Genomic DNA, 26,334 nt, shown 5'->3' on the forward strand with positions numbered 1-26,334 from the left:
ACCGCCCCGGTGGGCGCGGTTTTGAATGCGTCTGCGTTTGCGAACACAACGTGGGACAGCGCCCTCAGGCTCATTTTTTTTCAAACGCTAAAACCTCTTGATAATTAGCGCCCCTGTGTGTGTGGTACTAGCACTACATATATACTATACGGGAAATGTGCATCTAGCGCCCCCTAGGGACAACTCCCAGTGCTGGGGCTGTGCATTGAGGTTGCAGTGACGTGGGGCTTGTGGGACTCTGAGGACGCCGATCCCTGTAGGTGGCAGGGGGAGGAGTGTAAAACTTTTGGCCAGACGTGGTGACGTACACTCGCTGTGGTCATGTGATGTGAGATCGCCCCTCCCGCCACGTCCGGGTCTCTGCGAGCGCGCGCTGAGGGGATTCTGTGGAGGTCCCTGTTGCAGCCAGTAGAGGGCGCCCAGGGGTGCAGGTCCGGGGGGACATGACACTCGCCTGCCGTACAGCGGACACTATGAGGGGACGCGCCGCATAGCGGAGCCCGGGGAGGGGATGTTATCCAGGAAGAAAACCAAGAAAGAAGTTTCTAAGCCTTCCGAGGTGCAGGGGAAGTACGTGAAGAAGGAGACGTCTCCCCTGCTGCGGAGTAAGTGGCCGGGAAGCTGCTAACTTGTCAGGAGGCTCGGGCGGAGGACTGGGTGGCGGTCCACACTGATATGGGCCCTGGGGCCAGTCCTGGAGCGGATCGGGGGGGATGGGGTGCTAGTCCTGGAGGGGATCGGGGGCGGGGGCGGGGTGCTAGTCCTGCAGGGGACCGCGGGAGGGGGGTTGCTAGTCCTGGAGGGGACCGGGGGGGGGGGGGGGGCGCGTTAAGTCCTAGTCCTAGTCCTGGAGGGGACCGGGGGGCTAGTCCTGCCTTACCAGCTCCATGCTCTGCCAGAAACCAGGACAGTATATGTATTAAAACAAATCTGTAGTCCCGTATTGTATTAGACAGCACTGACCTTGTGGTGTCCAGGTATCTGCGCTAAGTCTCTAATGCTTCATAGCAAATGCTGAAAATCTGTCCTAGATGTAAGATGTGACCTGTGTCAGGATATTGTGTCCTACATGACATTGATGCTACATGTACTGGATATGTTACACTGCAAGCAATTGGGTTTTGTCCCTATTCATGGGAAAGGAAATAAATGTGCGAGGGTCCCACTGATCTGGAGACTGCGGGGCACATTTACTAAAATCAGTGCAGTCTGTGCAGAGGACACCATAAAACTGGTGCAAGGACCTTAGTTTGTGTTGCTTGAAAAATAGTGCAGCCGTGACACAAATAAGAATATGTAGTGCAGACACTTCTTAAATTCCTGTGCAAGCAGTTTGCACTAGAAAAAACATGCAAAGACCAGCAGAAAACTGGCGCAAAGCCCTTAGTAAATGTGCCCCAATGAGTTTACAAGAATAGGCAGCGAGGGGGAATCCCTGTGACCATACATTTATCTACTCTGGATAAATGATGTAGCAGAACCAATTGAAAGATCAGCAAAACAATACAGAGAGGGGTCAGAGCAGCTCTAAAAACTGCAGGAGTGGTATGATGTACCTGGTAAGTAAGGGTTAGTACCTACTAAATAGGCATTTGAAGTCCGAGGCAGATGTGAGCCACGTAAGAGCTACTGTAACAAGGACTGCTTAAAAATCTGAATGCAGCTATAATAGAGAGATTCTAATAGAGAGATAGACAGTGTATTCCAGCTTGCAGTGGGTGGTCTGTGTACTTGCATACAGGTCAGATTGTCACTAGTGAAAGTCCCTACAATGGGCATGTTGGCACCAGATACCAATAGCCATGTGCATCACTTACAGGACACACAAGATCTTATGGAGTCCATGCCTCAGTGGGTCAGAATGGTCTTGAAGCATGAGAAAGACCTATTCAGTGTTACAATGGTATTGTTGAGGATTTGGCTGGTATATATTTTATATAACACTTCTCTTTTTAAACATATTTGCAAAACACAAGACCTCCATCCCCAGGTATAATTATAAATAAGGTTGGGTCTCAGTCATGAGATCCTCTTTTTGGTAAATTGGACTTCTCAGGATGAGGTTTGTGTGCCAGAAGTCTTAGAAGTCTGTCTTTTCTTGACCGGTGCTATGTGCCCACACAGCCATAGACCTGACCACCAGCTTAGTTCATCAGCAATAGCCATCAATCTACTTGTTTATCGGCTTCATGAAGTCAACAGCACATAGGGAAGCTAATGGAAGTAGTAACAATAGGTTCTTTATGCCTGTCTATAACCTGTTCAATATCCCATTTTCCTTCCTTGCAGATTTGATGCCCTCTTTCATCCGCCATGGGCCAACCATACCAAGACGGACTGATATCTGCCCACCAGAACCTGCTCCTTCTCAGTATAATGCAACCGGGGATGGGATTGTTTCTAGAAACCAAAGTTTTTTGCGGACTCAGGTTCAAAGACCACCCCATGAGGTTATGCGCCGGGAGAGTAATAGACTTTCCGCTCCATCCTATTTAGTTAGAGGACTGGCTGATGTTTCAAGGGAATATGGTTCCTCTTCTCAGTCCTTCTTAACAGAAGGCAATTCTGTTCTGGAGAATGGTGATGCAAACTCCAGGTACTTCTGCTCTGATCAACACTATGATGGACAAAGGAGGAAACAGCTTGGGGACCGTGCACATGAAGACTATAGATACTACGAACACGGGGGTGATCATGTTCAAAGGATTCTGCACGGACCAGGCCGACACCCTGCAGGTTAGTAGACTTTAACGGAAATCTACCACCAGGATGAAGGATTGAAAACCAAGCACACTAACATGCTCTTATGTGCCCCCTCTGACAGCATATGGTAGGATATCAAAATTAAACAAATGAACCTGAGGCTCATTTCCATAATTCTTAAAACATTTTTTTCTTAAAACAAAGGCATAAGAAGCCTAAAGAACAGTGGATCCTGCCAAAGCGGGCACGCACCAGCATGTAAGTGTGTTTGGTTTACAATCCTTCATCCTGGTGTTAGAATTACCTTACAAATATCTTGTCCACCATGGGAATGATCTAGCAGTCAGATTTCATTGCACGGTTGCTTTGTTTTCAGGGAGCCATCACAAGAGGAGTCTGCCAGACGCTTGTCTGCTTAAAGGCTAAAACAGATGACTGTGGTCAGTCTGTGAGTCATAACTACAGTTCAGTAGGGAAGTAGGGACTCGTTGCATTATACAAAACTATGATGCATGAAGTCCTGTACCTAGCACTGTAGTTGGTCTGTAAATTCTGGCTTCTGCAGCTCCTGTCTCTTTAGTCGTCTGTGTATTTTGGCCGCTGCACTTCCCTGGCGCTGTGGTTGTTTGTTGCATTCTGGCGCTACAGTTGCTGTGATTCAGGTCGTCTCTTGTAGCCCTAAAGGAGTTGTCCGAGAGAAAACTATTTTTCTAACATCATTGCTTAGCTGCTTTTATGTTAGGCTTAAGAAAATCTATGATAAAAGAACACTGTGTCTGAAGTGTATTAGCACAAGGCAAGTCATGTTGGTGATAGCTACAGAATTTTTACTTTTCTGTAAAGTAACCTCTGTCTGTGCTCCAAAATCAACAGCAGTGTGCTCATCCTCCTCAGTATGAGACAAATCAGATTCCTCTGGGAGGGGGGTATATGACACAGATGCTATAAACTTGAACGAACTTCTCACGCCAGACTTTTCCCTGTGTACTTCATTCTTGTAAGTGTTTAGGACTAAAATGGCACAAGCAACTTACTACTTCATGAAGAGACTAATATTGATATTTTATCCTCTTGGCCAGGCATTGGAAGAATAGCTGCAACCTCATTAGGAAACTTAACAAATCACAGCTCAGAGGACATGCCCCTTCCAGCCGGGTGGTCAGTGGACTGGACGATACGTGGCAGAAAGTACTACATAGACCACAATACTAACACTACACATTGGAGTCACCCACTGGAAAGAGAAGGTCTGCCCCCTGGCTGGGAGCGAGTGGAGTCACCAGAATTTGGGGTTTATTATGTGGATCATATTAATAAACGGGCTCAGTACAAGCATCCATGTGCACCCAGGTAAGAGATTGATTTCAATTTATCTCCGAATGCATATTGGCACATTAGTAGCCAGCGGCTTCAGTGAAGTACTGCACCAATACAATTAGAAATACATTGATGTATTACAATGTGACTTGTAAATTTGTTCATTTTATAGGAAAACAATAATGGGGACGGTCTCTATTGTTAGCCCTCTTATATCTTTGCTTATTTGTCCTGCAGCGTTCCCCGTTACGATCAGCCCCCACCCCTCCCCCCTCCTGTAACTTATCAGCCACAGCAAGTGGAAAGAAGCCAGCCGCTCCTAGTGCCTGCCAATCCTTACCATACAGCCGAGATCCCAGATTGGCTTCAAGTCTATGCCAGGGCCCCTGTGAAGTAAGTTTGATTTATGTTCTGCATGAGGTCATGGTGAACTAAGCCATAAAATATCTGCAGTATGTGATTTCAGGATCATCTGTTAGACTTATATTTTATCTTGTATGAATCACATCTGTTATTGCTTAAAAATGTTGTATTGTCATAAGAACCAGGATTAACAATAAAGGTTACTTGCAGACACCTTTTGATAACTATTATATGTGTTTAATGTAGTCCAGGGCTAAAGGACAGTAAATTACCAAAATCCAGGGGTCTGCTTGTAACTAGGGGTCATCAGTCAGGTGTTCTTAAGTAGGGGACCGCCTGTAATCACATTGCTTTTTAGAGGGAAAAAAAATTATATTCCCCAGAAGTCAAAATTTTGTAAATATTTTAAGGGGTTGGTCAATATTACAAAATATTAGGATAACCTATATAGTACTTATCCTGGTAAAGCTGCCTGGAATGGTGGGTCACGATACTACCAATGGTAGGAGGACTCTGGTCTTCCTTTTATGCAGATAGGGGAGGCTGTGCAGACATATTCTTACTGATCTACAGAAAAGGCCAATATACTTTACTTTCATCCACTTTGTAGAGGCTGTACCATGGTATTGGAGGCACAACTCCCACAGAAGTGACTGAAAACCCTTATAAAGTTGCCCTGTAAGTGTGGATATACTTGCTGGCAGTTTAGCAATGGCCTGTCCTGCTTTATTTCACATAGTTCATACAGAGACAGACGCTCCCAGGGTCCTGTACTGCTCCTCCTACCAAAACATGACTGGAATACCTCTGATAATATTGTTGAAGAGATGTTTCAGCTCCTAGTAATGAAGAATCCGTCCACTTGACCTTTCTTGTTTTGCTGACTTTGGAATGTGACTGTATTGTCGGCTGTTTTGTTCAGGTTTTTCTTCTAGAGATGTGTTTCCCAGTTTTCTTTGTTGCTATGTTTTAGAGCGGCTTGTGTTGGACCCACTGTAATATAGTAATATTCTATATTGCGTGTGTTATAGGAAAACATAAGCAAAGTTGAAGGATTTAGATTAGAGAGGAGAATTGTCACCAAATAGTCTCCTGTAGTCTCCACAAGTGTTTGTATAGTTTGAGTGACTTTACATCCAGCTGAAGATCAGGGCTTATTCTCTAGACGCTCCCATCCCCAGGGCCAAGCAGTTACGTCTATAATTAACACGTCCTTGTGATGCAGACCTTATTTATAGGGTATATATGTACTGGCTCAGTTGGGTTACCCCATGTTTGAGTGGGTCTTGGCTGTAATTAGAATATCACATCAAACCTGTTAACAGGAAATCCCTTGTGTGAAGGGTCACAGGGCGATACTAGCAGTACATACTGTGTGTAGCATCTATAGGATACAGCAGAGACTTAATGGCCACTAAGTTAAATGCTCATAAAAGATGCTAAGTTGTAGGTTGAGGTTCAGCAGTGCACTAGATGAGTCTCATGTGGATTCCTACTGCTGTCTTGTATAGGGAACCTGGCACTGTGTTCTCCTAAACAAACCCCTTCCCCCTCCCCACCTTTGTTTTTCCCAATTACTGGAAAAGTAATGAAGGGTGTATCTGTGCCTAGGGGTAGTTGGCTGCATTGTAAGGAAGTCTTAGGACACGTTTACAGAAGGAATTGCCCCGGGCATGTTTCTGGTGCACAGAGCTGGTTTGTGTACAGGCTTTTATTGTGAGCTTTTACTTAACAAATATCCCATCACCGATGACATTTATAGTTGCTTTCAGTAAATTAACTTCCTGTTATTCTGGACAAATGTTTTCGGGAATATTCTCCATTAAGACTGTATCCATATCTGATGTTTTATTGTAGTTTTGCAAACAGTGTGGTGTTGTGAGTACCAAGGGCTGCACTGTACCCTTTCTCAATTTGGATTAGATCCAACAAGTAAGAGTGCCATGTCATAGACTAATGTTGGGACCAGTAGACCACCTAATGTGTATGGAGATGTTCTAGTGACAGATGTGGAGGAAATGCAAGTTGTTCATGCTCGATTTCAGCACTCCTCATCTATATGTTTTCTTGAAATATAAACAACCCCCCAAGGATCAAAGATCTACCAGCGGTATCCTCTCCTTCTGCTATTTAGAAGATATGAAAGCTCAGACAAACCAGTATAGGGGTCAGAAGGAATATTATTCACAGTTAAAAGAACATCTACCACCAGGTTGAAAGACTGTATGCAAATGAGCCTTTAACACATATTGAGCCTGTAGCCATTCATTTGCATACAGTCCTTTATCCTGGTGGTAGATGTCCTTTAAAGTGTAAGACCAGTGTATCTCGGCATAGCAGAAGAAGAAATGTTTACAAATGTAGCTTTCTTTTCTTAGAGGCCTTACTATAGCTGATGGTTAGCCTCTTTAGTCATGGATACTGACCTTACTGAGGCTCAGTTCAGATAGTCATGTACAGCCCTGGTGTCTCTGATTGTCAGGTAACATAATCAAACTATAGTTTAAGAAGCAAAAGGAAATTTAAGAGGATCCGTACAGCCTCTATCTGTGACTATCACTTGTCACATTATTCCTCAACACCGTTGGAATATTGTGGCTAATATTAGGGAGAGGATCTCACTTCGGTTATTGGGTATTTTACCTGCAAGGGGGATGTTCTGGTTAGGGTCATAGTGCAGGTGTCAGATGACCAGGTTACACAAAGCAGCTTGTGTCATCTAAATATTTTGGTTAAGCTTCTAACCACCGAGACATCTGCTTGGTTCAGAAAATCAGAAATGACTTAGTTTCACTTGACTCTCCTGCTTCCAGGCCTCCATGAATTATGCAGTTCTGATATTCACATATTTTTCTTCCTACTCACAGATATGACCACATCTTGAAGTGGGAACTGTTCCAGCTGGCAGATTTGGACACGTACCAGGGCATGCTCAAATTACTGTTCATGAAAGAACTGGAAAGGATAGTTAAACTGTATGAAGCCTATAGACAGACGCTTATCGGTGAGGTGGAGACACGCAAACAGAGGCAGCAGTGGTACGCTCAGCACAACAACAAGAACTTCTGAGAAACCCCCCGCCTTCCCTCAGGACTGGAAATATTCACTTTTTACTCAGTGCCTTGTCGGTTCATTTGGACAAACCAATGCCTGCAGGAAACGCCTCCTTCCTTATCCATAAAGGGAAACTCATGCAATCTAAAGTTTTGTCTAAAAGTATAATAACCCACACAGTAATGTCCCCGTCCCCCCCGTTCTCATGTGGGATGTCTGATTTCATGGTGAATTTTTCTAGAGTGTCCTTCCTATTATAGAGGGAGCAGATGAATCAAGTCTGTAAAGCCTCTAGTTCTAGATCTACATGTACTGAATCAACTAAATAGCTGTGTTTTTGTGGCGACCTCATTGGTCACTAGAATGCACCCACAGGTAGCTGCCATAACACGGGGGTATTGCATTTTTAATGTGGATTGTCAGGCAGAGGTGCCATATTTCCAGGGCATCTTCCACTGTCTACTTCCTTGCAGTTGGAGGAGGAGATGGAGAGTTTGTAGTTGAGTCATAAATGGTGCATATAGTAGCTTCTTACAAAAGCAAGGTACAGGGGGAAAAAATATCAAGATTATATACTAGAAATGTTGTGGTTTTATAACTGACAATGTAAAAAAAATGTTTGGGTTTATGGAGCGGCTTCTTAATTTAGTGGAACATGTTGAGGGCCTCCCTATTCCTTTGAAGTCCTCATCATTTCAGTAGGAGCTTGTGCACATTGGACATGTCCAGGATATGCTGTTACACAGTCTTCTAGCTGCTTCCCCTACTAGTCCTGTGACAGGTGCAGGGGTAGAAACCAGATAACTGATATATTAAAAGTTTGACTTCTACCATACAAATTAGATCTCTGCCAAACCATCTTATGTCTGGGGGTTTCCAGGGACTGCTTATAGCAGATGTAGGAGAGATAATAAGGCCTGCAGCTATGCCACAACCAGAAGTGTTTGGGGTGTGTCAGGAGATGGAGGTGTAAACCAAGCATGGTTTGCATTGACTGCTATTTAAGGTGGATGACCGCCCTAAATCTAGGTACTGTTGGAGTAAAACATCAAGAGAAGCTGAACAGAAATCCTATCAGGTCTTGTTGTTTTGAGTGGTTTCTTTAAAAAAAAATTTTTGTTTCATATAAAAAAACCTCATTTAACTGGAAAAAAAAAGTGTCAATATATAGGCACCTCTCTCCGCTCATTGCATAAATTCTGCGTGTTCCCTGTTCGGTCCACACCTATGTGTAGAGAATGTATATTTATTATAAACATCAGCTGAATATACTGTAGCATACTGACTTACACTACTTACTATGCAGGTGGGTTTTATATTTAAGAAAGCACAATTTTATTTTTAACCCTTATGTATCCGTTACAATTTCCATTTGGCTGTATACTGTCTGTCTTTTTCTAAAATTCTGTGAATATTAAATATCACTGAAAACGTGTCAATTTATACATTTGTGGTATTCTTTTTTTGTTAAAAGGGAACCTGTCACCAGGGACCTCATTTTCACTAAAGACAGGTTGCATAAGCCCACTACACCAGCATTGTAAATATGCCTTTCTGCCTTTTCTATGCATTTGCATTACAATGAAGTTGTGTGTTTTTACTTACCTGGCTTCCTGACAAAATCCTCTGTTTAGTCCCAGAGGTTGACTTTGGTTTGGATGTATTTAAAAAAATAACATGTGACTTGTCTGTGTTGCTCACTCCTCAGCTCTTAGCCCCCACCTTTGGGGAGCTGTACAGGAGCACAAAGGTGGGGGAAGCAAACACAAATTACGTGTTGTTTATTTTGAAATGCATCCAAACCAAAGCCAACCCCTGGGACTAAACATAGGATTTTTTCAGGAAGCCAGGTAGGTTAAAACACACAATTATATTGTAATGCAAATGCTTAGAGAAGGCAGGCATATTTGCAATGCAGTTGTAGTGGGCTTCTGTAACCTTTAAATCTTCTGTAATCTTTAGCGACATTGAGGTCTCTGGTGACAGGTTCTCTTTAAAGTAGTTGTATCTTTGGTTCTTCTAAAATCAGACAAGCACACAAATAAAGTATATATATATATATATAAAAAAAAAGCCGGAATTATTGCAGCAGGATTGGCACAGATTTCCTTTTGGTCAACTCATGAAAACAAAGTCAAGCATTCTCCTGTCTGGAATGGTTGATAACTGGGATCAATACATTACATCCAACGGTAAATACAGATAAGAAGCAATTTGGTTTTCTGCGTGCCTTTTAAGGAGATGGTCTGTAATTAAAATGCTACGTGTGAATTGACTCATCATAAAACTATGTTGCCAGATTATATGCACTGTGCTGCCTGCTTGTTGGGTGCATGGAGATTCTGGACTCCCTATAATGTATTTGAATAGAGGTGTGTAGTCAGCCTTGTTATGACTAACCACACTAAACAGGCAGCCACCCCCCACATATTTTTACATAATGATCTTTATACTACTCTGCTTGTACAGAAATACTAGTGGGTATATCAAAAGTGACAATCCAATAAAGGGATTGTTAGGCTTGGCTAAGCAATTTGGCAAGTGTGAAATGCATTATTCTGTGTGGAAAGCCTACCACAAAAAAAAATTATTTTGAAAACATGCACTGTTACATCACTGGGCACAGTGACCAGGTTGATGTTGTATAAGGTCATGTTATGTTTGCAACATCTACCCCATGTATGTATCTGATCACATTAAATCACAGCATGCCTCCATGGACCTCTACTCCTCCTCTTCCTTCATGGAGGCTGCTGTGATGTCAAGTTATCAGATACGTACATGAGGTAGACATTGCAAAGTTACAGGACCTTAGATGAAATCACCCTGTCACATGACATGCTGAGAAGGGGTATGGGTAAGACTATATAGGAGGGGCTGGCCCAGCAGGACAGACCCATCTGATGACAGGTAAGTTAAGTTGATTTATGGTGATGTAAGGGTAACAATATTTTAGCTGAAAGAAGGGTGTCCGGTTCCCATGGAGCCCTATTAACTGTCACTAGCTGTATTTGTGAAAATGTGGTGAAAGGTTCCCTTTAATGGTAATATTAACAAAGTCACCTTGGTCAATATATAAGCACCGCTGTTGCCATAGAAGACACTAGAGTCTTCACATGGGTGAAATCACATGAGGGAGGGGGAAGTGCTGAGTGACCATGTAACAGCCTGTGAAGCTACATCACTAAGGGATTCTGGTAATGCCTGGGGTGAGCCTTCTTCATACAGACATGGGGTTTGCTGCAAACACCCATCGCTAACACTCACGGTCAGTGCTAGCACTGATCCCTTGATTGCCACCATCTTTGTGGAGGCCGCCTCTCCCCCTGATGTCATCGGGGAGCAGCAATCGGTTGCCATGACAGCCTCGAGTCTTCGTCAGACCCAAGGCTGCATGGTTTCTCAAGATTCGTTACAATGAGCTAGTGGCTCATTGTAATAAATCTTATGTAAAAAATGCCATATATTGCAGTATATGGTAAGTTAAAGTACCCTACAGTGTCTAAGAAACAGTTTAAAAAAAAAATATACAAAACAGTTTTAAAAAATATTAAAAATCCAACCTTTTCCCCTAGAACTGATATAAAACAAAACAAAAAAACAGTTAAAATAACAAACATGTTATTGCCGCATCCCAAAATGCCTGATCTATCAAAATATAAAACAGTTTATTTCCGGCGGTGAACCTCATAACAGAAAATAGCGCCCAAATGTCCAAAACTAGACTTTTACACCAATTTATATCACATAAAAAAATGTAATAAAAAGTGATCAAAAGGTTGCACAGTCCTCAAAATGGTAACAATGAAAAAGTCAGCTTGCAAAAAAATGTCACCTCACACAGCTCCGTACACCAAAGTATGGAGAAGTAAAATTTTTTACACAGAATAAGCCCTCGCACAGCTCTGTACACGAAAAAAAAAAAAAGTTAGCGATTTTTGAATGTGGGGATCGAAAAACGGCTGCGTCCTTAAAGAGGACCTGATACCCCCACCAAATATGTTCCCCCTAATCTCGTCCCCAGCCCCTTTTATATTTATTCAATTTTTATTAAAATTTGTGTGTGCAAACTTAGTTTAAATCGATCCGACCTCTTACAGGTCCCCTAGCAGTCGGCCGTATTCATGAGGGGGCCGGCTGACACACCCCCTCCACACCCCTGTCAGTCAGGGACCTGTAAGAATCGCTGGCGCAATCACTGTCGGCTCTATGCGATGTGGCGCGCTGACAGCAGCCCCAGTGGGGCTTATTCACAGTGCCGGCTAAACATTCAACCAGTGCTGTGAATAAGTGTGGAGCAGCCGCATCACATAGAGCCGGCAGCGATTCTTACAGGTCCCTGACAGACAGGGGTGTGTAGGGGGTGTGTCGGCCGGCCCCCTCATAAATACGGCCGACTGCCCGGGGGCCTATACGACGATCCGACCTCTTATTTGGTAAGAGGTCAGATCCATTAAAATTATGTTTGCACACACAAATTTTAATAATAATTGAATAAATATAAAGGGGCTGGGGACAGGATTAGGGGGAACATATTTGGTGGGGGTATTTTTCGGGGGTGACAGGTCCTCTTTAAGGGGTTAAAGGACAACAGAAGGCCCATATTAGGTATAACACAGCACAACATACGTCTCTGTATCGCCTTTAATGAACGTTTATAAAACTTCTTATAACATCTTTTTCATAACCAGTATGTACCATAACAACAAAATATACAATATAATAATAAATACAAGTGTACAGGAAGCGTCAGTGCTTGCAGCAATATAGAGCACCTGCCAATGCAGGGTGACATCGGTGTTATGCTCTCGTAAGGTAACATAAGCTGCAACTGGACAGTCATTAACGCTATAGGAAACCTATGTGTATAAATGTAAAATAACGAATGTGAGTGACCATATAAGCAAGTTATCTTGGGGTAAATGATAAAATTACATACACATTTTAAAAATAATTGAGCAAAAGCCAGTGTAGGTTTGGTTATGTGCCCCAACAATTCTATAGTATTCTAGTTGTACCATCAAAAAATGCCATATCCAGGGTCCAGTAGTTAAAAAGTGTCAGCCCTGATGCTTCACAACAACTGTATTGGTAGAACGTCATCTCTTAAAGGTGTAGTCATGACAGCATTACCAGTAATGGTTACCAGTTGGTGCACAAGTTCATGCAGCTTTTATATGAGACTCTTTAATGCTTTCTTAGTGTTTGCTAGACCTCTACATGTTCTTCTCATGGTCTTCAGCAGCTTCAGGTTGTTGAGCAGGAAAGGCTTGGTGATATAAGTGTCTGTGGGTAGCTGCAGCGCTGTAAAGTTTATAGAGGGCCTGCAAAGTCAAGATATTACAGCTGTGAATAAAATGCAACCAAGCCATCATTTTGCCTGTTTAACAAACATTTGCAATATTCCAATTATCTATATCATAAAATATGACTCCCAACAAGATAGGTGATGTCATTGCAAAACTTAAAGGGAACCTGTCATCGGCAATTAGCCTAATAATCCACTACTAGAATATTGTCAAGCAGCGTAATCCATTGTAGTTTTTGTTTCTTTCATGGTCCAGTGTGGGGACATCATCCGGAAAATCAACTTTGAAGTGAGATGTAAATTGGTTGTATAAAGTCAAGGATGAGGAGAGTTTAACACTGAATTCAAGGTTGGGAACTCTGAACGCTTCCTTCTCTGTGATTGAAATTATTCATCGAACTTATGGAGATCTGGTTAGTGAGGTTTCTGGATGCAGGACCATTAATAACAGTGAAGGGGGCTTTCTGAGGTAGAGAGAACTTGACTTCAGTGTTAAAATCTCCGCCTCCTTGACTTTATACGACCAGTTTACATCTCACTTCAAAGTAGATTTTCTTCATGATGCCACCACAATGTGTCATGAAAGAAACATAATATTGAAGGCGTTCAGCTGCTTGACAACACACCGGTAGTAGTTTAATAGGTCATTTTCTCCTGACAGGTTTCCTTTAAAGGACCACATTTTTCACAGCTAGAATTTGTTCCAAATGAGTTCCTGCAAACTGCTTATAGCCTGTGCCTATGGTGCAATTCTACACTAGGTCAGAACAGGCCTAGGAGAGCCCAGCAGAGCACCGCATAGGGGAACCGGCCTATGATCAAGGTGCCCCAAAATGTGTACACATAGTTACTAATAAACCTACCTCATTGGTGCTTCCCTTTTTCAGCAGCGATTGAAAAGAAGAAAAATCATGTTAATAATTTGTAAACATTTGGTAAAAGTTTTCTGTAGGGATCAGCATGCCCTATGTACCCTATGGGCATCATTCATAATAATCTATATGTCGTCAATGTCATCTGTTCTGTTTTCCATCTTTCTTTTTTTCTTATATATATATATAACACCTTTAGGGCTCTTTCACATTGGCGTTGGCGCTCAGCTTCAGTTGCGCATCCGTTGCATTTTGTCTCCATTTCTCTTCCGTTTTGTCTCCGTGTCCGCAAAAAAAACCTGAAGGTTTAACATTCTGGTTTTTCAGTCTCATCAGTGAAAAAAAACTAATGTTTCATCCATTTTTTTGCAAACCAATAGACTTCTATTGCCTTCCGCCATCCACATCCGTGACAAAAACAGGACACGTCACTTTTTTTCCACGGACAACGGATCAGTGAAAATTCAAGCCAATGTGAAAACACCCATAGAAATCAATGGGTTTGTGAGGCTTCCGTGGAAATCTCTGAACCATTGACGTGAAAAACAACGCCAATGTGAAAGAGCCCTTGGGCTTCCTGCACACAACGAGTGTAGTTGTTTGTGACATGACTGCCATCAGCGTGTGCGTGCGCTCACGCACCAATGACGATGGAAAAAGTTTGCCCAAGCCACAATATCGGCCAAGGAAAAGAACCATCTCTACTATTGTAGCTGATGCTGGCAGACCACTTATGCACAGAGGCTGTAGAATCTGTGCTGAAAAAACGCTAGCACGTTTCCGTTTCACGTTTGTCTGCATGAGCGCATACTATGAAATGCACAACAAGGCAGGTTTGCCCTTCAAGATGTAATACAGTAAAGAACTTTCAGCCCTTCTTCACTAAGACCTGCTACACATTTCTATGACTTGCTTTCTGCATATTACAGTGATTTAGTGTAACATGTAATAAGTGAATAATACCTGATCCCATAGTGCTGCAGCCACTTGATCTATTACTGCGCCCAGCTCTCGGTACTCTCCTGAGTATCTGATATATGCCCATGTACACAAGGTAATGAGCGTGAGTCCCATAATCATATTACATAGACTTGCGATAATGTCCAGGCCTATGAAACCAGTGACTGCAGCCAACACATAAGTGATGAAGATAACCACGAACAGTGTGGCAGGGGTGCGGGCGGCATGGAATATATTCTTGCTATCATTGTGCTTGATATACTGGACATAAAGCTCATCAATCTCATTCTCAAGCTGCAGGAGGTATCGCCGGCTAAACTCTTCGCCCCCCATTTTCTTTACACCCCGGAAAAGCTTCACAGAATCTTCCTTTAGCTCCTGGTGCTTATGTTGGAGGTCAGTAGGTGCCAAAAAGGGTCTGTCTCCCCCACACACCTGTGTAAAGCAAAGGATTAGTAAATATGATGACAAAATCCAATATAAATGTCACCTTGTCAAATCTCTACTCTTACCTCTTCCATTTTCTTATTGTATAAATCTTTTGCTGTAGCCACGGCTGCCAGATTGTTTGCCTCTGCGGTAGCCTAATGAAATGTACAAAAGAATCCTGGTCAGAATAAATGCTAAAAATAACACATTCAGCTTACCGTATATACTCGAGCAGGCTATATTTTACAGGGGGCTGAGAGGCTTTATACTACAGGGGGCTGAGAGGCTATATACTACAGGGGGATGAGAGGCTATATACTGCAGGAGGGTGACAGGCTATATACTACAGGGGGCTGGCAGGCTATATACTACAGGGGGCTGAGAGGCTATATACTACAGGAGGGTGACAGGCTATATACTACATGGGGTTGACAGGCTATATACTACATGGGGCTGGCTGGCTGTATACCACAGGGGCTGGCAGGCTATGTACTACAGGGGGCTGGCAGGTTATATACTACATACACTCAGTTGTCTGCCTCTCCTAGTTACGCCCCTGGACCATTGGTTTATTATCTGAAAATTCTTCACATGGGTGCTATATAGTCGTTTAACTAGACAAAAATAAAACTTTTGATAGTCCACCTATAGATGACATTGTCAATGGATAATTACTGAATGTAATACATATAGCCAGCGTCAGTTATATTGGATTTCCATAAATGAAACTCTGCTTCCACTGCAAGCACTGCATCGTCACTAGTGCCTGCAATGTCACCTTTGGAAAAGGCCAAGATAACCTTGTTTTCAAGGAAATCCTTGTGAATAACTGTTACACAATTTTCCTGTATTAGAGATCAGCACAAACCTTGACATTATGTTTCTATAGTTAAACATCTTAGTTAAATTGTTTAAATGGAGACAGCTTAAAGGTTGCTTCTTGTTGACACATTTACACACATAACCTGATACAGATGTGCCTATTATTTATCCTTCCACTATTTAATAGACTTACTTGTAACATTGACTTTGGGTGTGGGAGCTCTTCTCCTTGATATATCTTGATATAGGCCTGTTAGGAAATAAATATTATCATGACATTGGGTAAGACGTAACATACCACATTCCACCACCAGCCAGTGGCATTGCATTATAGTAAAGCTCTTTATAATGCAGTCACCGAAAAATGGTGAACGCAGAGACAAGTGCGTATATAACAGATACATGTAATATAACTTTCCTATTATTTCTCTACCTGGGCCCAGACCACCAAGAAGAAATCTTCAAGTCACAATTTATTGAACACAAACCCTCCATCTTCCTTATGTCCCAATGCCCCTTTCAGTACCACCTATTTTGTAACAGCACATCCTACTGTGCCCCAAACTAATACCTTTTAGTTTAGAGTCAGATCCACTACCACTCTCTGATAACACTTTTTCTTTTCTCCTTGGCCCAGATATGTTTTCCCACTTTGCAGCACCAAACCCACCTATACTCCTACACAGGGCCAGGGCCAGCACTGAACATAACAGGGCAAGTGCCAGGGCCCAGAGCTGCTAGGGGGGCCACATAAGGCTGTACATAATGAATTCATGCAGGTGAGAGGGGCTGTATCTAATGAATCCATACGGGATGAGGGGGCTGTATATAAAATATCCATGAGAGGGACTGTTTGATATGATAAACAAGGGAATATTTTAGGGAACAGGGGACTGTTTTAGTTTCAGAATTTTGAGTTCACTGCAAAGGGGCCTACTGAGGCTCTGTCACCCAGGGGCCTACCTAACCTGGAGCTGACCCTGCTCCTACACCTACATGAAAGTGAGAACTCAGATTAAAAGGAGACGGGGAGAATTTTGTGTAAACCAAGCACATTGACATGCTGGTGTGTTCCCCCTCTGGCAGGATCTGCTCTTCTCGAAGCTTCTTATGTTTTTAAGAAATAAAAGTTTTAACAATTATGCAAATGAGCCTGAGGGTCATTTTTTTTTTTTTAAACCAAGGTCTTAAGAAGATAAACAAAGAGCAGATCCTGCCAGAGGGGGCACACACCAGGATGTCAGTGCTTGGTTTATAATCCTTCATCCTGGTGGTAGATGTCCTTTAAGCTCTATTTAAAAATATTTATTTAACAGATGGTAAAATAATAACACAAGTAAATAAAATTTTTATGCAGGAAATTATAGCATATTCCATATGGCAGTTCATTGTACAGTGCCATATAATGTCACATTACTTTCCCTACTCAAGGACCTCTGCTGCCAAATAAAAAAATAAAAATACCTTGAAATATTCCACCAGACCACGACAGGTTATTTTATTGCCATTGATTTCTTTGACATCCAAGTTTTCGGGGCTCAAGAGCCATGGTATAAACACTTTCAAGTGCCTGATAAACTCTTCATCAATCTCTGTAATTACAAACACAACCTTTTATCTACCCATCCTGGTTGTAAAAGAATATTGTGCAATTCACATCACTGTTATGCCTCTTCTAGCAAACCATTGTGTTTATCTTAACAAAAAAAATTATAAGGGCTGCTGTGCTATTTATGATTGTGTGATGAATGGCAACATGACAGTATTGAGCCTTTCATACATGTTAGTATGTAACCTGTGGTCAAAGCAAGACCTTCTATTTACCTTCCCTATTTTCTTTCCGTTATGCTCTTCTATACTGGAAATAACAGCAGTAATGTGAATAATAATTCCTTTATTTATATCGCGCACACAGATTACGCAGCGCTACACAGAGCTTCCCAAATCAGTCCCTGTCCCCAATGGGGCTCACAATCTAATCAACCTAGCAGTATGTTTTTGAACTGGGCATTATTTACATAGCATCAATCCACAGCCATAAAACTGGAGGCCCCTTGCACACTGCCGTTAGGATGACATATATCCGCATACATATACGTACTCAAAGGCAGCTATGGTGCCCCAGCACATGTGTGGCACTGTACCCTACTGTGCATGGTAAAAAGATGGAACATGCTATATCTTTCCCTGTATGTATGGCCGGACACTCGCTGCCGTGTGCTCAGCTGGGCGAACACATGGCAATGTGAAAGCTGCCTTAAAGTAAAAAAAAAGGAAATTATAACTATAAGGGGGCAATTAATGGTCTACATAAGTTGCATTAGTAACCAAAAAGGAATACCTTCTCTTTAATATTAAGGAAGAATTGAAATCGTGTGATGCCATTTTGTTTTAGGATGGTGTGGGCCTATCATTTGGGACAGAGAATGAAGAGAATGAAGCAACAGAAGCATGTACTTGGCATGCGATAAATAGCAACATGAGTTTTTGCAACATAGCAAAACACCTTACCAAACACAATTGTCTAAACACATCTGCGATCAGGGAGGAGTTACTGCAGATGCATTTGAAATGCGTTTTAAAACACAATTCGACTGTATCTTGTGAACATGGCCTTAGGCTGTGTACACATAATGGGGCTTATTTACTAAGGGTTGTGGATCGCACTTTCGGTGGACTGTTCATGGTTTTCGGGTTTTGCGCAGCTTTGACAGGTATTTAATAGGTGTCTGTGCTGGGCATTTGTTGTACGCGAATTGTGGCGCAGCTGCGCTGGCTTCCATACGTCAGAAATCGGGGGAGGCGTGCCATCAGACGATCCGACTGATTCGGACTGAGCGGGGGATTTAAGATTCAAATTGTGTTGCAAGACAATGCACTTACATGCACCACGAAGAAGAAGGTGAACTTCGTCAGACCTGAGTGGGAAAGCGACACATGCAGGATATCGGGCGCACGATCTTAGTAAATCGCGCCAAAGTGTCGTCGGACAATGCACTTTTGTGAACTCTGCGGGACTGGGTAAGTTAATGTGCCCCAATGTGTTTGCATTGCGTTTTAAAATTCATCAATGCAAATGCATTGTAAGATCGCAGCCTAAAAATGTAATATTTCAATATTGCAGTAGGTGGGCTACCGAACTTATTCCTGGCCCTAGGCCCCCTAGTCCGAAACTGTGTACATATGCAGACTTGGTTCAGGCAAACAGTTCATGTGTATTATGCTATGCTATGTTTTGTTATGTTATGCTATGTTTTATTGTTCGCTTTGTTTTGCCACTGGATTGTGTTCTACTGACAATAATAAATTGGGTAAGGTTATTAGAGGGGGCCGGTGGTGTAGCCAGCAGTAAGCTTGGAAGTTATTCAAGTGTGACGGAAACAATGGTATTGACGAAATTCAAGGGCTTTATCAATAACCCAGCTCACCCACTGTCTGAGACCTGAGAGGAAAAGTCTGCTTAGTGGAAGACACCTTAAAAAAAAAAAATTTGTATGGAGCGTTATCGTAGGTCCTTTATTCAGTTTGCGATAGCACTTTATAATAGGGAATTAGGTTCATCCTTAAATGACAGCTAGGAATTGCTTTGATTTTTTTTTATGTATGTGCTGTTTTATCATGTCTTTTTATCATATATTATCATGTCCTTTTCTGTTGTTTATTACTGAGGCAAAAAGAATTTCCCTTTGGGGGTCAATAAACATTTATCTAATCTACTGAACAGGGAAGGAGAGAAAGACACTGCCATTATGCTCTGGCAATGGCTCATCTAATTGAGAACAAAAAGAAGGAAAAGCACATGTGCAGTATGTGTGACCCACCTTTAAGTTTTCCATCAAATTTTGGATTTGTAGCCACAGTAAGACCTGGATGTGGCAAGAGAAAGCATGAGATGTTGGTGAAGCAGGAGTGGATATGTTTTCTCACATTCTGCAATTCTTCATGTTGGTTTTCAGATACCTGAAATAATCCAAAACGGAAAGTGTTCAATTCATGTTATTTATAGTCACTCATATACAGATATAGGATTGAGGATATAGGACAGTGATGGCGAACCTATGGCACTGGTGCCGGAGGTGGCACTCAGAGCCCTTTCTGTGGGCACTCAGGCCATCACCAGAGATGACTCCAGGTATCTTCCTGCAGTCCCAGACAGCCCAGGACTTGCTGTGCACAGAGCTATATTAAAGTGACAGCTCTACCTGGGACTATTTTCTGCTATATTGGTGTCCTCAGGGTGCTGGTATCAATGAAAACTGTGAAACTGTGTGAGCAGGGAGTATAAATCACAAATAGAATTTTTGTGTTGGCACTTTGCGATAAATAAGCGGGTCTTTGTTGTAGTTTGGGCACTCGGTCTCTAAAAGGTTCGCCATAACTGATATAGGATATAGGATTGAGGCCTCACATTATAAAGTCACAATACTTTATGTATGTATGTCAAGTCAATATATAATAAGAGATTAAAAATAAGTTGGATATTAGGCCAAGTTCACATAATGGAGCACATTAACTAAGAATAGTTCAAACTACACTAAGTGTGGCTTGCCTGTGTATAATGCAGGGTATGCCAGATTCATGACAGAGTGCACCACTTTTTGGGGCGTGCAACACACTTCTGTCGGACTTGCATGTTAAATCTGGAGCACGATCTGACTGAGCACCGGAACGCCCCCTAATTTGTGTTGTATGATGCCTAGTGCAGCTGCGACACAAAAGTGTGACACATTTGTGGTGCAGACACTTCTTAAATTCCTGTGCAAGCAGTTTGCACTAGAATATGCAAACTGCGTCAGAAAACTGGCGCAAATGTGCTCCAATGTGCTTGAATTGAGCTTTGAAACGCAATTGAAGCGCATTGGACGTTACTTGAATGCGGATGTGTTTGTTTAGTACACATTAGGAGAAGTAACTCACAATGTGCCCTTAAAATAAATGTGTCTACTATCTAAACCAAGCATGATAAAGCAGATAAGGCAAGAACTCACAGATCCAGTTCCAATAAGCACTTTCTGCTCACTGATGTGCTAAGGGAGCATGGGGAAGATGAGACAGTGTAACAGCCAGATGACAGAGAGGCTAGGGTAGCCTTTCAGGCTCATTAGCATAATCTGTAAAGTTTATTTTAGTAAGAAGGAGGCCATGGATAACAAATATAAGAAGATTACCACAGTCAAAGTACCTGGATCTATAAGTAAGTGTCCCTGGTTTATCATGATGGTTTTTGATGGTAGATTTTCTTTAAAGTAGGATCCTGTTGACTTGACATAATCATCTGACAACTTGAGTATGACACATACAAGTTTCTTTTTCACTCATTTAAACCTGGTTACAAGCCCCAACAGAAGTAGCTGGCAGCCAGTGATCTGAATCCTCTGGGATGTCAATCATTTTAATGTTCACATCACTTACCTTCAGCCGTTTTTCTAAAAACTTTGATCCACCATCAGCCCCATATGGGAATTCATAGGGAAAGCTCCAATCACGGACCAGGAAAATCAAAGACTGTAATTATAAAAAGTGATGCATGAGTGATGCATTATAAAAGTTTTTATCACATATCTGTTTTTGCTAAAATCTGTTTACAATAGGCAAGAAGAACATTTTATTTCTGTGGGACAGTTAGTGTTGTTACAGAGGGTACGGAAAGTACTCAGACCCCTTTACATTTTTCACTCTGTTTCATTGCAGCCAATTGGTAAGATCAAAAAAGTTTTTCATTCATTAATGCACACTCTGCACCCCACATTGACAGAAAAAAACTGAAATATAGATAGTTTTGCTAATCTTTATTTTTTTTGCTAGTTTTTATTAAACAAGAAAAACTGAAATTTCACATAAGTATTCAGTCCCTTTGCTCAGTATTGAGTAGAAGCAGCTTTTGATCTAGTACAGCCCTGAGTCTTCTTGGCAATGATGCAACAAGTTTTTCAAACCTGGATTTGGGGATCCTCTGCCATTCTCCTCGCAGATCCTTCCAGGTATGATGACCGCTGGTGACTGCTGGCGGAAGCCATTTTCAAGTCTCTCCAGAGCTGTTCAATTGGGTTTAGGTCAGAGCAATGGCTGGGCAGTCAAGAACTGTCACAGAGTTGTTCTGAAGCCACTCCTTTGTTATTTTAGCTGCATGCTTAGGGTCAGTGTCTTTTTGGAAGGTGAACCTTCAGCTCAGTCTGAGGTCCACAAGTTCTTCTGAGTTAATATTCAGTTTCTTTATACACTAAAACTGTTGTATAAAGAAACGGGCATCTAATGCTGGACATCTACCATCAGTCAAACTGATGGGAGATGTACTTTAAGTATCATTCTCCATCTATACACCAAAAGTCTCAGATCTTAAAAGTTTCAGGATAGATTATGCAGCAGTACAAGCAATTATTTGCATTCCGGGAAACAATGTCAGTGACAAATAACTGGAAGGAGCAGATTTATCAGAAAGGAGCAGCTCGCGCATATTATAACTGTGCAGACATTCTCTGGATGATCCTAGCTTGACCCACCCAGAGAGCTCTTCTGGGAAGATCTCCAAAATAACTTGTGATTGGAAACATGTGCGACAAGACATGACACTGGCCATCCCTAAGACATCCTAATCCTATTCTTCATAAATAAAACATGTTTGTGACATTTCCTTCCGGCTAATTCTCCACTATGCCAAGAATAATATGTGACAAGCACGTCAATGTATGTAGAACATAAACAGTCAGAGCTATACTGTGATACTGTACTAGTTTGTATATATATATATATATATATATATAAATATATATTTGAAAAAAAATTTTTTAAAGAGCAACCAAACTTTTAAGGAAGTATTCTAAATCAATAGTGCAGCTAATTATTGTAAACTTTGTGATATACATTATTAGAGGAATCTGTTCTTGTGGCCTTCTTTTCCCCATGCCCTTTTCCTAATATTTTCTTTCCTTTTTTTTTTTTTTTCTTTGTGTAGATCTTCTTTCTATCCTGTATCTACTAACAGTTGACAGATAAAAGAACCTGATAAAGAGTCTAATGACTCAGACATTATCTTTAGTAGCTTAAGTATTTTACATGTACTCCTTTTATCATCCAATCACCCAAAACAGCTGAATTATCAAGTGAAAAATTCTTTAGGTATGGAAACAGTTAATGTTTAGCCTCCTTTCCATATCTCTATGCTGTGTACACACTGCTCACTAAAGGAGAAAGAACAGTACAAAAATGGTACAGAGAAGCTGTTTTCCTCAATGAAGTATATTACAAAATTTACTATTATCACTTGCTTATTTCTGAAATAAAAGAAAAATTGCTTCAAAGGTTGAGACAAAGATGCTCATGTGGTTTCTCTGTGGGCGCTTTTATGTCATTGTGCTCAAAATAACAATCACCATAACACAAGCAACAATTCATCAGTTGTGAATGCCACCATTCTATTGTTTACAGGGAACATTATAAAATCCCTTAAGTAGGCTCATATCAATAGTCTTAACTGGACCACGAACCAGAAAAAAATAGCTTTCGACCATAAATGCCCTTTTATGTCACAGATTTTATTCCACTTCTATCTATGATATCTGATTAATATGGTTTGTATAATCCACAGAGCCACGGAATATAGACATAAAAAGTGATTAGGAGCAATGAATATGCTGATGGGTGTTTCACTGTTAAGAGGAATGAGCTAATCTGGGTATGATGAAGTATAGGAAGAATGTGTCTGAAATATCTTTCAGCCTCTTTTACTTCCATTGCTTCAAGATACAAATCAATGCAGAAGAGAGTCAGCATCCAGTGGAGGGGGCCTCGAACTTAGGCAGTTGTTGTGTTTGGCACACTGGACCACAGCTGTAAACCCTCTGTGATAGTGACAGACTTCTGGATCCAGAACCCACCCAATAACACAACTGAGTCAGCAGAGTTATGAGCCAGGAGAAGTATTACTGGAATGTCTTATCTGTATAGCATACACTGTACACTATTACAAACCCTTGCAGGTGCTAAAACCCACATAAAGGCTGGGACACAGGTCATGGCTGCAGTTAAGAGTCCATTGTCACCTTCCGCTGCAGAAACAATTGCTGCCAAAACCAGCAAAAAATGACATTTTTGTGTCCAGTCTGCCTATGAGTCACCCACAGCCTTCAAGCTCTGCATTGCAAGATAAGTTAGCTAAGTTCTTGCTTTAAAGCATTTCTTAGGATTACCTACATTAATTTACATGTATTTTGCCTGTGCACTATTAATAGAGTGAAGCTCAATTACTGAGTATCCAGCGGTACATCCACAAATAGAATAGTGACACCTCCTGGTAACAAATAGAGTTGAAACAGAAATGTGCTCTATTACTAACACATCAGAACTACTACCTTATGAAGAATAATAATAATAATACTATTAATTTATATAGCGCCATCATATTCTGCAGCACTGTACAAGTCGTGAAAAAATAAAACAGAAACCTCTCATTGTAATCAAAATATAGCAATCGTGTAAATAATCTACTGACCTGGAATGGTTTAAGGAATGTTTCCTCCATGGCCAGTCTGCCATATTCAGTGAAAAGCTAGTCATAGGAAATATAAATCATATTATTAAATACATACATACATGCAGAACAGACCCACTGCATTATTAGTGCAATTGTTTTGCCATCTATAATTGATCACATTCCCATCTGATTTGCACAAATAAGTGCATTACCTGTAAATGTTGCAGATCATCTTCTTGAACATTTTGTGACAAGTTGTAAACCTTTAATACAAAAGAATAAGGTAAAAAAGGATGATTAGAATAATTATTTAGAAGAGATTTTTTTTACCTCTTCCTTAGGCCTCTTTCATACTAATGTATACTCGCCCACGCTGTAGCCCTGGATGGACGTATTGCCTATTGAAATGCATTTGGCTGTATGATACCCATACAAAAACAGTTAGTACACCCATCCAAATAAGAAATCAAGCTCTATTAATATACACAGTGGAGCAGATATATTCATCTTTTAATAACAAAATTGTGTCATTATTTGCATTTTTAGACACTGTTATAACTTTAGAATAAGGTGCATAGCTGCATAGAAAACTGTGTGCCAAATATTGTGTAAATGTGTTAGAATTTTGTCAAAGTTTTTTGCCATAACTTTTTGGCGCAAAGTTAGACTTAAACAATGGCAGATTTGTCATTCAGCATCAGACACGATAAAAAATCTGGTGCAGCGTAAGTCTTACTTTTAGACACTTTTGCTAAATCTGCACCGTTATGTAAATACATTTTGCAATGGAACTTATACAAAATGTACAGCACATGAAAATACAACCTAAAGTTACATGTACACTTTGTTTTTTTCTATGTCTTATGCATTCATTCAATTCATTCATGCACATGATGACAGTTGTCTCTACCCAGTGCATGCGTTGACTGCCTGGGACGCAAAACTCAGAGCAGGTCCTAGTCCTGCTTGCTTATGTGGCTCGGACAGTCTGTATTGGGCTCATTAGTGTTTGATGCAGATCCATTTTTTGCAGCTTATGAAAGAAAACGTTTGTGTGACGGTATTCTAAAGCTTTGTTCACACTAGTGCTAATGCCTAGCATTGTTCTCTTTCGTTATGAAAGAGAACAATGAAACACAAATTTCCATCTCCCAGGTCACTTTTTGAACACAGGAAGTCACTTCCATTGTCCAGGGGACATCACTTCCTGTTTGTCCCCTGGTCCAAGGTGGGCAGTCATTAGATTGAGTTGGTTTCCTGATATCATGGAACTTCTGGTTCCAGAAAGGCCTGAAATGGGAAGGAATAGGAGCTTCTCTGAGTTTTGTGTCTCATGGCAAGGGCCATGCAGTGTGTGTATGAGCCTATAAAAATGAATTTGTCAGTGTGCTATTTGTTGAATCAACCAATAGTACACAAACAAACACAATATTCATGTGCAGGGAAATGTAGGCTGGATTTAAATGTGCAAAATTTTCCATGGGTTTTAAATGTATTTTTTTGAGTTACAATTTAAAAAAAAAATGCCTGCTATTAAAAAAAAAGGACTGATAAGAGTGTTCTAGAAAGAAATACAATACAATACATTACTTACTACTGAAAAAACATATGGATTACATACATTATTTAAAATTACAATATACTTTATTAACATTATTAATTACAACAGAAAAAATATGCATTAACGCTGGTGTGAACTGAGTTTAAAGGACATCTATCACCAGACCAAAGATTGTAAACCAAACATACAGACATACTGGTGTGCGACCCCTCTGGCAGGATCTGCTGTTCTTTTAGCTTCTTATGCCCTTGTTTTTAGGAAAAAGGGGCTTTAACAATTATGCAAATGAGCCTAAGGAGCTCCAGGCCCTATTAACTGCGGTGGAGCCTGGAGACTCTCGGGCTCATTTGAATAATTTTAAAAGTATTTTTTACTTAAAAACTAAGGCATAAGAAGAGCAGAGCCTTCCAGAGGGGGCACACACCAGTATATCAGTGTGCTTGGTTTACAATCCTTGATCTGGTGATAGATGTCC

General features: G+C 41.2%; 2 protein-coding genes across 8 annotated transcripts in view; one reads left to right on the plus strand and one right to left on the minus strand.

The window, feature by feature from the left end:
- The first annotated feature begins 244 nt into the window (after nucleotides 1-244).
- SAV1 (salvador family WW domain containing protein 1) lies at nucleotides 245-8,880 on the plus strand. The gene is made up of 5 exons (XM_072116009.1): nucleotides 245-605; nucleotides 2,290-2,736; nucleotides 3,783-4,053; nucleotides 4,258-4,413; nucleotides 7,251-8,880. The coding sequence occupies exons 1-5, from the start codon at nucleotides 512-514 to the stop codon at nucleotides 7,450-7,452; spliced, it is 1,170 nt and encodes a 389-aa protein (XP_071972110.1). The 5' UTR covers nucleotides 245-511; the 3' UTR covers nucleotides 7,453-8,880.
- Nucleotides 8,881-12,067: 3,187 nt separating this feature from the next.
- The window catches only part of ATL1 (atlastin GTPase 1), a 32,087-nt gene continuing 17,820 nt past the window's right edge, over nucleotides 12,068-26,334 (minus strand). For 6 of the 7 annotated variants that reach the window (XM_072116012.1, XM_072116010.1, XM_072116014.1 and 3 more), the window contains 10 exons: nucleotides 24,511-24,561; nucleotides 24,317-24,373; nucleotides 21,241-21,333; nucleotides 19,650-19,788; nucleotides 17,293-17,420; nucleotides 16,022-16,078; nucleotides 15,090-15,161; nucleotides 14,581-15,012; nucleotides 13,609-13,623; nucleotides 12,068-12,761 (listed from right to left, as the gene is read on the minus strand). In XM_072116012.1, the coding sequence (XP_071972113.1) occupies nucleotides 12,654-12,761; nucleotides 13,609-13,623; nucleotides 14,581-15,012; nucleotides 15,090-15,161; nucleotides 16,022-16,078; nucleotides 17,293-17,420; nucleotides 19,650-19,788; nucleotides 21,241-21,333; nucleotides 24,317-24,373; nucleotides 24,511-24,561 (1,152 nt within the window). In that variant the 3' untranslated portion in view covers nucleotides 12,068-12,653. The remainder of the gene's footprint in view (nucleotides 12,762-13,608; nucleotides 13,624-14,580; nucleotides 15,013-15,089; nucleotides 15,162-16,021; nucleotides 16,079-17,292; nucleotides 17,421-19,649; nucleotides 19,789-21,240; nucleotides 21,334-24,316; nucleotides 24,374-24,510; nucleotides 24,562-26,334) is intronic. The other variant, XM_072116016.1, reaches the window with a different exon arrangement.

The sequence above is a fragment of the Engystomops pustulosus genome, chromosome 7 (assembly GCF_040894005.1).
Source record: "Engystomops pustulosus chromosome 7, aEngPut4.maternal, whole genome shotgun sequence".
Classification (NCBI taxonomy): domain Eukaryota; kingdom Metazoa; phylum Chordata; class Amphibia; order Anura; family Leptodactylidae; genus Engystomops; species Engystomops pustulosus.